Source organism: Bombyx mori, chromosome 5 (genome assembly GCF_030269925.1).
Source record: "Bombyx mori chromosome 5, ASM3026992v2".
NCBI classification, from domain to species: domain Eukaryota; kingdom Metazoa; phylum Arthropoda; class Insecta; order Lepidoptera; family Bombycidae; genus Bombyx; species Bombyx mori.
In genome coordinates, this window is record NC_085111.1 from 9,996,964 (window position 1) to 10,010,825 (window position 13,862).

General features: G+C 39.4%; 1 protein-coding gene across 2 annotated transcripts; it reads left to right on the top strand.

Annotated features, from left to right (window-relative positions):
- The first annotated feature begins 2,197 nt into the window (after positions 1-2,197).
- Positions 2,198-8,441, top strand: Cb10 (wing disc-specific protein). 2 transcript variants are annotated; one of them, NM_001043496.1, is given in 3 exon segments: positions 2,904-3,002; positions 4,267-7,626; positions 8,241-8,441. In NM_001043496.1, coding segments are annotated over 3 exon segments (3,468 nt in total). In that variant the 5' UTR covers positions 2,904-2,908; the 3' UTR covers positions 8,255-8,441.
- The last annotated feature ends 5,421 nt before the right edge of the window (positions 8,442-13,862 follow it).

Genomic DNA, 13,862 nt, shown 5'->3' on the forward strand with positions numbered 1-13,862 from the left:
TCAACGAATCGCGGAGATCTCTAAAACCTTTACCAATAAAAATAACCATCTCCTTGAACGATTCTACGAACAGCACAGAAGATATGAGCAATATTTTGAGGAAAGGTTATGTTTATTGTCATATTACAGCCGACGCGATTGTAAGTGGATACTGTTATTTAAATCCATAGATGGCTGAAAATTCTAATTTTATGTTAAAGTATGTAATATTTACCTATAATAAATGACTTATCTGTCATGAATCCGTTGAGAAATCGATTTTAAACTAAATTTAATAATATAAAGTTTTCTTAATGCCTGTGAAATGCCTATTTTTACAACTCTAGCTACAAATAATTTAAAAAATTCACGCTCATTTCTCAGAAAAAAATACTACAGGTTTATTATCAAACATCTGAAGATCAGTTGCTTAAGTCACAGCTTGCGAACCAATGTCAAGTTCATGACGACTTGCTTGGCGAGTGTATGGAGAACTGTGATGTATCGATATACTGGAACGTCACCCGGATGTGTGATGCTAGTACACGCGCCTGCGGTAACCCTTTGTCACGACAATTACATTATATTACAGCATTAAGGTTTACCTTATAACGATATTTATGACCGACGTAGATTGATGACATTACCACATTGTTATCTTCTTAGCGTTCAGCAGGATACGTTAAAATGCCACTAACAACTTTTACCTTGAATTCTCCGAGTCTAGGATGTAATAAACTCTTTATGTTTTATTTGTTTGATTCGTTTTATTTGCAACTCTATTTACATTTAATTATGATTTTTATATTTATTATTTTAATTTGTTATTTTTAATAACATAAAAGTACATATTATTATCCGCAACCAACACGCTTCGTCAGATTTATTTATTCAGATTATGATTTATATTTACTTATTCATAAATAAATAAGATTTAGTTCGTGCATTTTTCTAAAAAAAAAATTGTTTGAAGGAATGTAAAAGGGACCCTGCAAAATGTTTTTTTGGTATCAATGTCGATTACGATTGCTGTGAGAAATAAGTAACATGTTTCACATTACAACACGGATGGTGCGAATAATGAACACGACATTATATGCAAAATTATTTGCATATTGTGTCGTGTATGATATACGTACCTGCACAAAATGCAGTAACAGTCTGAATCATGTGTGAATGCGTCCCAATACAAAATAAAATTCATTGCAATATTAATAATTTTGGACAAAATAAATAATCGGAATTAGTCCAGCTGTTTAGAACTTCAGTGACCAACACTAGGTTTGTGAAAAGTATTAAACAGGAGGCAAAAGCTTGGCTCTGCCCCTGGCATTGCAGACGTCTATGAGCGGTAACCACTCACCATCAGGTGGGCCGTATGCTCGTCTACATATACGGGCAATTTTTTTTTTTTTAAAAAAATCGATTAGAATCGTTTTAAGGATTATATTATATTTTCTCGTTTGTTTAAAGACATAAAAAGTGATAGAACTAAAGCTCCACTATAGCTACATACTAAATAAATAAAATAAAAAGTTAATAATTTAAAGTAAAAGTTAATAAAAAATATAATAAAAGGTTTGACAAACAGTTGAGAGAATGGTACTTAACTAATAACTCTTTACGTACTTATATATTTAAGATAAATCTCATCCTAAATATGGCCGAGTAGGTACCGTACCTACTTACCTATATTTCAATATCTTAAGTGCTATATTACTGAAGAATACAATTTTATAGATATTTTATATTTATCTAAATGTATCCAATGTGCAGCAGATATTTTTGGGGCTTCAATACATAAATGAATAGCAATAGGTGTGCTAGTTCTTTCATAACTTATTATTTTCTATATACCTAATTAGCGAATATTTAAACTTATTTGCACATGTTCATTGACTTTGCATGCAAACCACAATGAGGTCCACGTGTTGGTGAGTGGTCACCGTCATCTCTGGAATTCGACTTAGACGCTGGGGGCAGCGTTCTAGCTCGTTTGGAGTTGCCCTTGCCCGTGTGGGCTCAGAATACGCATTACAACCAGCAAACGCCGGTTGGTAATGTCAATAATACACAGACTACATTGCTGACCATTCTCAAGGAAACCCTGTAGTCGCCTTTTACGACACGCGTGGGAAGTGAAATGTCTCACAGTGGGTGGCGACATTCACCTTATGATGTCTATGGGCTTCGATCACTACTTAAGATCAAATGGGCTGTGAGCTATTTTTATTTTTTTATTGCTTAGGTGGTTGGACGAGCTCACGGCCCACTTGATGTTAAGGGATTATCGGAGCCCATAGATATTTATAACGTAAATGCCGCCGCCTTGAGATATGAGTTCTAATGTCTTAGTTTTTATAGTAGGTACAACTGCTGCCCCACTCTTCAAACCGAAAGGCATTACTGCTTCACGGCAGGTTGGTACCTACCAGTAAAAAGTTTCACTTATCAACTGCAATAATAAAAACAAATTCGAATACTTTACATTTGAATGGTGATGAAAAAACTTGTTCTTATTTCTAGAAATGTTCGATCCATCTAATTGAGCCTTAAAAACATACATTTCACATTACACGCTAAATAAAACAAAGAACTTCAACCGGAGGTGTAAAACTAAGGAACGCGGTGGTGTCAGTGGTTTTCCCCTTAAGTTTGTTAACATAGCTACACGACAGCATATCAATACTATTTATTAGATTCGTTATTCGTAAATTTCGTGAATTGCCACCGCATACAATTACAATGCGGTGCTGTACTTGTTGGCCATTAATGAACTCTGGGATACGTCATCCCACGCGAATACAACCTCCGATTCGCTATAAATGACGACAGGTTTTTTGCCGAGATATGAACTATGTTTATGCATCGCTTTATAAAAGCGACCGACAACAAAATATTAACATTGTATTTTAGAAGCTTCACGACGATGGAGCTCAAGTATTATTATATTTTAACTGTAGTGAGTTTAGTGAGTGGGACTCCTCATGGATACGGAACTAAAGGGGGAGCATCAGCGAAAGGTGGGTTTTATTTTTTTGTTTTCAAATAGATTTTTTTACGGAATAGGCCTTCAGGTCATATGAAGCTATTAAATTTAAAATAGTTGTGTTTGCTCAGGGTTAATATGTTCGCACATCGCTCGTCTGAACGACTTCCAGGATTTTCTAGCAATATAAATAAAACCATCTAACTACAAGGTTTTCGATGATGCCTATATTTTAGAGGTTTCTTAATTTGAAGATCCGCGGTTAAATACGGATCTAATCCTAGTATTCGTCTAACGGTCAATCATTTATAATAAATACACTCTAATATTTGCCTTGCCCCGGTCACCGTCCTCGCCAAAACCGTCTTGCGACGAAGGGCTCGACGAGTAAATTACCCATAGACACAGCCCACTGAGTTTCTCGCCGGATCTTCTCAGTGGGTCGCGTTTCCGATCCGGTGGTAGATTCCGCGAAGCACAACAGACCCGGTTTGAGTCTCATGAGCTCACCTACACGTCAAGGAGAAGCTGAAATAGCTTCTCAACGCTATCAGCATAGCTAGGAAAATATATATATATATAGAGATTTATTTGCCTTCATTTTATGTGATGTATTTTCTCTTTTATTTTGTTTTGAAATCCTTTCTCTTTATTTTAATATTAATATTTTTAAAGATAACACTAAATGTAAAAAAAATTAAAAATAGGTCGATAAACTGAAGAAAGTTTACTGAACACTGAACTGTGCAAATGAACATATTCTAATAATTTAAATTGTTTCTCACTATCGTAAAATTAAGTGCGATCTATATTCTGTTACGAACAAAACAAAGAACCATAACAGTAATAAGATCCGAAATTACCTATTTTTTTCAGTAAATCAGTTTATTTGACCTTTTGTAATACCGGAATTAAGCTTGTTTTATCACCGCGTTTTTTAATATGGATTATTACTTTGGTTGTCAAATATGCGTATTAATTCCGCATATTCTATCAAAAAATATGATATCCGTGTGAGTTAGCTACTTAATGATAGGGGATACACTTAGTAACAAAATTTATGGCGGTTGACTTATCAGTTCGTGTATGAATCACGCATTGGCAGTGAACAAGGGGCAGCTAATATACAGCCTCGATTTGCTGAACTTCTTCATGAAATCTGTACATTTTTTATGGACAATGGCTCAAACTTATGTTTTTTTACGGGGGGTATTCGAGAAAAAAAGCCCTGATCTAGCTATTTATAGTTTATAATACGAAACTATTTTTAAATAATACTCTATCCGTTTTTGTTTTAGCTGAGTCAGGGGCCATAGCTGGAGCGATTGGTGGCATAACCGGACTACCACTCTCTGTACCCCCGGGTGGTGGCTTCTCTGGTAGTTTCTCAAAATCATCTTCATCTAGTTTCTCATCATCCAGCGCTAGTTCTAGCTCGAGTTCAAGTTCTTTTAGTTTTTCTGGAACTGGGCAGGCTAATGGATGCGGATCAGGAAGCTGCAAACAAAATGGCATTAATACCGATCTTGGCAACCATGGACCTGGAATCCTTGGAACCGGGCACACATATAACTCAGCTGCGAACTCTGCCGGATTATCCCACACTGATGCTTTAAGCGCTTCTGTAAGTCACAGTGGCCCAGAAAACAAATTACCTTGCCATGGAAACGGCTGTGGGAGCATCGGAACTGGTCAATTATACAGTGGTAACAACGTACCAGGGTCATCCTACGATGGATTCGTAAGTGGCCCACAAACCTTTACAAATGTGGAAAATAAATTTCCGTGTTCTGGAAACGGCTGTGGAACCACTGGAGCTGGTTCATCATATGGGAGTGCTGCTGCTTCAGAGTCATCGCACTCTGACAACTTAAGTGGTACACATAGTCTTAGTGATTCTGGAAACAACACTCCGTGCTCTGGAAGTACTTGCAAAGTCAACGGTATCGAATCATCATACGACGACAACAACGCAGCAGTATCATCTCACCCTTCTATCCCAAGTGGCTCGCACACGCACCATAATGGGGGAAATAAACTTCTATGCTCTGGAAAGGATTGCTCTAGTGCAAACACTCCGTGTGAAGGTCTCAGCTGTAGTGGCAGTACCATTGATACAAAATGTCAATTTGGTAAATGTTCACAAAGCACATCAGACAATTTGAATATTGAAAAACATTGCGGCTCTGGGCAGTGTAATTCAACTCCCGAAAAAGTGTTGACAAATGTGGAAAACTGTAAGTCAGGCCAGTGTGCAACCAATTACGAACAAACGAAAGCACCCAACTCTTATGATATACCTGTTAAATCAAAACCGACCCAAAGTTTATCGAATTTGAATTTTGATAAAACATCTTCACCATCTCCTTATCACCATGGATCTACTGAAACTGGTAGCGGCATCAATTGTGACCATGGAAGTTGTAAGCACTCTCATGTTGATCACAATTCCAAACCACTTGAAACGACTGGCACCTTAAATTTGAACCAAGGTTTTCATGATACAAAATGCGATACGCCGAACTGTCAAACATACAATTACGACTCCAGTGCATCACCTGGTGATAGTTTTGCTCCGGGGGTCCATAAACCTGGAATTTATTTGACGACTCCAAATATCGGCCCTGCTTGTTCGACTCCGAATTGTAATCCGGCACAAAATACTGTTACCGGAAGTAAACCATCTAGTTATAATGTGCCTATTCAATCTGTTCTCAACAAACCAACAAATGACAAATCACCATTCGACAACAGTAACTTATCACTAGATGGTATTTCATCAAGTTGTGCTTCTGGGAAATGCACCGGACATAACAAACCAACCAACGTAGATGTTACCCTCATCAAATACCCAACAGCTATACAAGATTCTCCAACACATTATCCTACTGGCACTGTTGCTTGTAATACCCCAAATTGCGCCAAAGAAGCTGAAGCAACGCAAATAGATAACAAACCTGTATTCGAACACGGAGTTTCTATAACTCCTTGTAAAACAGCAAATTGTGGATCTAGTACAAGTGGTCCAAATTATGCATCTCATATTGGTGCCGCTTTATCTCCACCAAACTACGCCAATCCACTACCTACGTTACCACCATATCAATCAAATGGCGCAACATTTGCCACAGTTCCTAAACATCCAGGAACTCCACAATATTTTTTGTCTCACGAAACTCCTCCTTCAACAGTACTTCTTACTCCGACTTGCACTACACGAGATTGTGCTGGAAACGCTGTTTTAAAACCTGGATTTGCCCCACCAATACAACCTACAATACCCTATCAACAAACAAATATCGTACCATCTACGCCATTTTACAATACTCATACTAATAATTTATCCAATTGCAATACGCCGAATTGTGCCTCTTCCTCTGCTAATCATGCCAAACTTCCAAATTATAGCGGAGGATTTGGAGGTACAACAACAAGCTTTTTGAAACCAAATGATTATAGCCTATCTCATTCAAATGTCGGTGCGTCTTCTAATGCTGGCGTTTCAACTGGAATTAACACAAAACCTAATGCAGTTCAAAAACCAAATGCAGATTCATCAACAGATCAAAATCAACCCACCTATTCTGGTGGTTTTGGTGGACCATCAGGCTTACTTACACCGAATGCTGTCGGTACCCAACAAGTTGTACACAATCAAGTAAAACCCACTCACAGTGGGAACCCAAGTCTTCCTTCTTATTCTGGCAGCTTTGGAATATCTACAGGAACTGTCAAACCCCATGACTCCCATCCTGTGAACTTTGGAACTTTGTCAGACTCCAATAGATTGCCAACCAATAATGTACTCGGAACTAATATTCAAGTTGGAGCTGGGACTACTTCACATATTGATCATAAGCCTGCTTCCACTGACAAAGAGCTCCCACAGTATAATGGAGGATTCGGTGGACCATCCGGCCTATTAAAACCAAACGAATTTAAAGTACCAATTAAAAACATAATTGTTAGTAAACCTGTAACATCACAACAAACTCCCAGTAGCTGTTCTTCAGGAAATTGTGACAACCATGCAACTGCTGCTGCAAGCGGTGCTACAGCACAAGCTGAAGCTGTGGCTTATGCAGGAGGTTTCGGAGGACCACCAGGCGTTCTTCAGCCTCATGATCATGGAAAGCTCGAACATTCTGGCCTAGGAACAAATCATGCATTAGGAAGTCAATTTGCTACAAGTCAAGGCAGTGATAAAGCTTTAGGTAGCGGCACTACAAGCGGTGTCGGATCTTCTACAGATTTTCAAGCTGGTTTTGGTAAATCAAACGGAGAAATAGGGACCCCCAAAGCAGGAATTATATCTACGGCAACTGCCCAAGCTACTGCTGTCGCCTCAGCTACAGCGTCTGCTGGATTTAAAACTGGGATTCATGGTCACGAAGATAAACCCTCTGGAGGTTGTGGAGGCGGCTGCGATTCTAATGGAGGTTCCCACGGTAGTAGTTCAAACCTTGGACATGCTGGCGGACTAGCTTACTCGAAATCTGGACACTTATATGGTTGGAATGGTGGGCAGAATGTTGCTGCGGGTGCTTCAGCAAAAAGTGTTGCAGGTGCAATAAGTGACGCGCGAGCCTTTGGATACGGCGGCTCAGCGCATGCAACTGCTTCAGCTCACGCGTCTGCTGGTTTTCCCACAAAAGGAGGTAAGATGATAATTTCTGATCACAACAACACGAAATTAAAGAAACAATCATTGCTCAATATGACAATAGATCACAGACAGTATTTGCCCACAGATTGTAGGTAAAATTAAATTTACAATGATCATTGCATAATTATCACGCATTGGTACAATATTAGGACCGAAAGTATTGAATCGAAAGCACTTTTAAAATATTTTTTATGCGCGAAATAGCTAAACCAGTTCACGACTCATCTTAAGCTAACAGATTATCGGAGCTTATAGACGTCATCATAAGGTGAATACTACTCACCTTAGGAAAACAAGTCAAAATTTTTCCCGTACGTTAAATCACAATAATGCCAATGAAATTATCACAGCAAAAAGGCGCCAAACAAAAAAAAATGATCCGATTATAATTTGTCTTGAAGTAAGGAGTCGATTGGATTTTTACTAATTATGGAGAGGATCTCACGACCTACCCGGCGTAAAGTCATTGCAACGTGAATGCATCTTGAGACATGAGATCTAAGTCATAATTTGAATTGGTATACTCGTAAAGGTTGTCCTACACATAAAACAAACGTATAAAACCTGCACGACATATTATTTATGATACATGTATTTATATTTCAGGTTACGGAGGCTAGGACAGCTTCGAAAAAGAATATGAAGTTGCCTGCATAAGATTGAAATCATTAGAAAATACAAGACTTGATTGAATTAAGACATTGTGATATTTCGTGTGAATGAACATAAGTTAAAAGTCATTTTCTAAAATAAAGTATGAAAATAAAAAAGGTTTTCAATATACAAAAAAGTTATTGAAATTTTTAACTCTAGTTACTTTTACTTTTCTCTCTATCAAATCTAACTCAAATTTATATACCTACTAATGCCTAATTGATCACGGAAATTAATTATCGTCTTTAAATATTATAATAATTTAATTATGTAAAACAGCTTTAATCGCTTTCGGCTTAATAAGTTTAAAAAGTTACTAAAAGATTACAACTTTCAATTTTTATACTTTAAATATCTTTACAACGACTTGATTATGCCAATTGCCGATGTTCAAGAGCGTCGCTGCCAACAACTATTGAATGGGTCGTAGATTTATCGATCACTCCTGGCAAAAAAATAAAAATTACCTCAACTTCTTTCCATATAATTCGCATGTTATTTGACTTCAGGGAAGTTGCACGTTCATTTCAAACTTTTTTTTATTTTTTTTTATTGCTTTGATGGGTGGACGATCTCACTGCCCACCTGGTGTTAAGTAGCTACTGGAGCCCATAGACATCTACAACGTAAATGCGCCACGCACCTTGAGATATAAGTTCTAAGGTCTCAGTATAGTTACAACGGTTGTCCCACCCTTCAAACCGAAACGCATTACTGCTTCACGGCAGAAATAGGCAGGATGGTGGTACCTACTCGCGCGGACTCACAAAAGCTCCTACTACCAGTAAAAACAAACGTTTATGGACATTTGCGTAAACACTCTTCGGAAAAGGACAAATTAGTGTAATAATTGCTAATAATATTATGATTACAGCTATTACGCTAACTATATAAAGACATGGAGTTATGCGGACACTTCACCCGTCGGCTGTAAATCAAGGCGAACATTTGATGATACAATCTACTACTCATCCATTGTTCACGTACACATAACCGTATTTACATAGTACCTATCTATGCGTGTAGCATTGCGATCACGGATGCTGGAAGAATGAATTATTAATGAGATGAAGTTACATTTGTGCTAGTTGTAAGAGATATATTGTCAAGGCCCGGTGCTTTGTTTTTGTTAGAATGTTTTCGTATAAGGTTTTTTACAAAAGCAGAATGACTTGAATACGAGTCCCTAGAATTTGTAATGAATGTTCCTCCCATTTTGATATATTAGATCAAAATCTTAGCGGCATTAGAATAATAATTATATATATTACAGTATAGTATATTTTTTTAAGCGTTTAAATATTCACATTTTTTTCCTACCTAATCTGATAGCCTTGAGAGGCTATATGAGCGTCGCCTTAACTAGTAGATGAGCTCACGGGGCTCAAACCTGATGATGTTGCTAACACGAAACCTAGCAAGAACCGTGCTTCGCAGAATCTACCACCGGATCGGAAACGTGACCCACTGAGAAGATCCGGCGAGAAACTCAGTGGGCTGTGTCTGAGGGTTAATTCATGACAATATTATACTTATGACCACTGAAAAGTATTTGATTACTAAAGAATTAAATGCGGTTTCCTTCATCGTGGAGGACGGGCAGACTCGTGCTGTTGAGAAAGGAGGGGCGCCCGGCGGATACTGCCGCCGGGTACCGTCCCATCGTGTTGCTGGATGAGGTGGGCAAGCTGCTGGAACGCATTCTGGCAGCCCGCATCATCCAGCATCTAGTCGGGGTGGGACCCGATCTGTCGGCGGAGCAGTATGGCTTCCGAGAGGGCCGCTCAACGGTAGACGCGATCCTTCGCGTGCGGGCCCTCTCGGAGGAGGCCGTCTCCAGGGGTGGGGTGGCTTTGGCGGTGTCGCTCGATATCGCCAATGCGTTTAACACCCTGCCCTGGTCCGTGATAGGGGGGGTGCTGGAACAACATAGAGTGCCCCCCTACCTTCGCCGGCTGGTGGGTTCCTACTTAGAGGACAGATCGGTCACGTGTACCGGACACGGTGGGATCCTGCACCGGTTCCCGGTCGTGCGCGGTGTTCCACAGAGGTCGGTGCTCGGCCCCCTTTTGTGGAATATCGGGTATGACTGGGTGCTGAGAGGTGCCCTCCTCCCGGGCCTGAGCGTAATCTGTTACGCAGACGACACGTTGGTCGTGGCCCGGGGGGGGAGTTTTGCTGAGTCTGCCCGTCTTGCTACGGCTGGGGTGGCGCATGTCGTCGGCAAAATTAGGAGATTGGGCCTCGACGTGGCGCTCAGTAAATCCGAGGCCATGTGGTTCCACAGGCCCCGGAGAGTGCCACCTGTCGATGCCCATATCGTGGTTGGAGGCGTCCGTATCGGGGTCGGGGTGCAGTTGAAGTACCTCGGCCTCATTCTGGACAGTCGTTGGACCTTCCGTGCTCACTTTCAGAGCCTGGTCCCTCGTTTGTTGGGGGTGGCCGGCGCGTTAAGCCGGCTTCTGCCCAACATAGTACATCGTAATTTATTCCATAAATAAACAAATAAAAATGACAAAGCAACGATGCACTTGTCAAAAAAAAGTAATCTGTAATGGTATTCCCAAGATCTATCTCTTATTTGTATTGTCATTAATATATTAAGCCTTTTTATTTATTTATTTATTTAGTACGGATCAAGGCATAAACATGCTTTTTTAAAGTTAGTATTAGAGATTTTACAAGGCCAATACAAAGTCTGCATAAGTAAAAAGCACATGCCTACGAAACCACAGGACGCATCTAACAAATAAAAAGTATGCTAGTTAAGAGTGTATAAGTCTACCAAGTTACATTATTTTTATGTCCATTTATTTTTCAGAGATCACTCAAAAAAATACTAGAACGAAAAGTAGATAATAAACTTAGTACAATGGACATACTTCACAAAACGTAAATGAGTTTCGTAACCTTTTAAAATAAATGAGTCATTTTAAAATATTCATTCGTTAACAATTTATTATGAATAGGTATTGAAAACATGGTTTATTGTTTAGTCTATAAGTAGTTTAATGAGCTATGAATCGTCGAATGACAACACAAGTTACCAAGTTTTTAATCACAAAACCTCAATTATTTTATGTAGTTAACAGCAAAGTGTATTATTCGACACGCAGAGATATGCGTGATGGTAGCTAACCTGCATTTGTAGTCAAGAAAACGGTAAATTACCTCCAAAAATATATTTCATCAAAATATGATTAAGAAAAAACCGTTTTAATCACCTAAGTGTCATAAGTTTTTTTTTTTTTTTCTTTTTGATACCTATGCTGATAGCCTTGAGAGGCTATTTCAGCTTCGCCCTAACGTTTGTAGGTGAGCTCGCGGGGCTCAAACCGGAGAGTTGCTAACACTGACCCTAGCAAGAGCAGTGCTTCGCAGAATCTACCACCGAAAGTCATAAGTAGCCGATATACCTACATATTTTGAACTTAATATAATTGGCTTTCTATAAGAAGAACAAAATCATAAGTAGATATAAGTAAACCGATGCTAAATAAACTGTTGTGCTTTATTAAGTATACTCGTACGAATCAAGCTCAATAAATATTATAAACTATTACTTGGCAACCGGAATCTGAGTGTGGGCGCGATTCCGTGACCCGTTGGCCTTATGAATAACCCAAGGGCTCGCCCTATAGAATACCTACTGTCATAAAAATGAACAAAAAACAGGTAAACATTGAATGATAGATTTTTTTTTGCATTTTCGTAAATAAAAATATAAATTTCAAATACTAGTGCGTCTTTCACGCTTTTGAAAATAAAAGAAGCTACAAAAAGTTCAATACATAGTTATATTCACTGCAAAACACTCATGTTTTTATGAATTTACCCAATCAATACTTTTGAAAAGGCCATGACTCAGTCACTGTCTGAATCTTCAACAAAAAAAAAACGAAACTTCGCGCTTAAGTGACTTATCGAAATTACCAAAGAACAGTGGATAAAGAGGATTATAAATTATGCACGTAATTATTAACCATATAGAAAAAAATAGGTAAATAATTATAAACACACCTAAATTCGATTTTCTCTTTTTTCTGTGGATTTTGGCTTATAATAACAAAACCACGTCACTTCCCGTGAGTGTCGTACAAGTCATTGGGACGAGCAGCAGCGTTCTGGTTGTACCTTACCGTAAGGTAATAGTAATGCAAACCAGCATTTACTGGTGGTAGGGCATATCGTGAGCCCGCACGGCTAGTTTGACAGTAGTCAACTGTAGTTGGCAATTGCCCCTGATCACCCTCTTAGGCGAATCAATACCTTGGGCCAGGAAGGTCAAGTACCTGGTAGTCATCCTGGATGCATCGATGACATTCCGCCTGCACATAAAATCTGTCCGCGACCGCGCCGCGTTTATTCTCGGCAGACTTTATCCTATGATTTGTAAGGGGAGTAAAATGTCCCTTCGGAGTAAGGTGACACTTTACAAACTTGCAAACGACCCATCATGACATACGCGAGTGTGGTGCATAAACATAAACACATTCCAATTAGATTTTTGCGCGTTAGCCGTCGGAGTACCGTGGTCCTTCAGGAACGTCGACCTACGCGACGACCTGGGCCTCGAATCGACCCGTAAATACCTAATGTCAACGTCGGATCGTTACTTCGATAAGGCTATGCGTCATGATATTTATTTATTTATTTAAATAAGTACTGCCACATCACAAACATCTGACATTGAAAATAAATTTAATAATTTGATAATCGCCTTATCGTTGCCGCCGCCGACTACTCTCCGAATCCTGCCCACGCGGAAGCCAGTCACCGTCGACACCCTAGACACGTGCTTACGGTTCCATCAGATCCAATAACCCTTGCATTAGACGCCTTCAGCTCTAACACTAGGAGCCGGCTAAAGGACCCCGGTAACCATACTCGTCGAACTCGGCAAGGGTTCGTCGTGCAACCTAACCCATCCATCAGCCCGCTCAGTTTCTCGCCGGATCTTCTCAATGGGTCGCAATTCGGATCCGGTAGCAGATTCACTCGCAGAGTAGCTGCTCTTGAGTTGTTAGGTTTCCTTGGAGGCGCTCGGGCAACTGTTAGTAAGCCCCACGCCTCCTGGCTGAGCCTTTGCTCACCCACCTGTCCTGGTGAAACTGGAAAGGCCTCCGGGCCACCAGCAATACTTCCTTCATAAAAAAAAGAAGTTGACAATTTATAGTTGAAACCTCGAACCTAACGTTGTCTAAACGCTCCGCTGACAACAGACAACTTCCTGAAGATGATCATATTTTGCTTCCTCTAGCATTGTTAGGAATTTTACTAGAAGTATTCAAAAGCACGCTTAACAGATGGAGTGAAAGTGAAATAAAAAAAAAACGGTTCGTAATATGAGAGTACTAATGTTGAAATGTTTGCTTTGTCCTTTTTTTACCTCGAAACGAAGAAACGGATTGTAATGTTTTTTAATAGATAGTTTTAGGTCAGGAGAGGTAACACTGGCTAAATTTTATCCCGAAAAATCATGTCACTCCCACGGGAAACTGTTTTATTACTTTTAGAAAATTTACCAGACACAGTAGGAAAAATAAACATTTTTCTTGGCAAATCCGCGGGTAT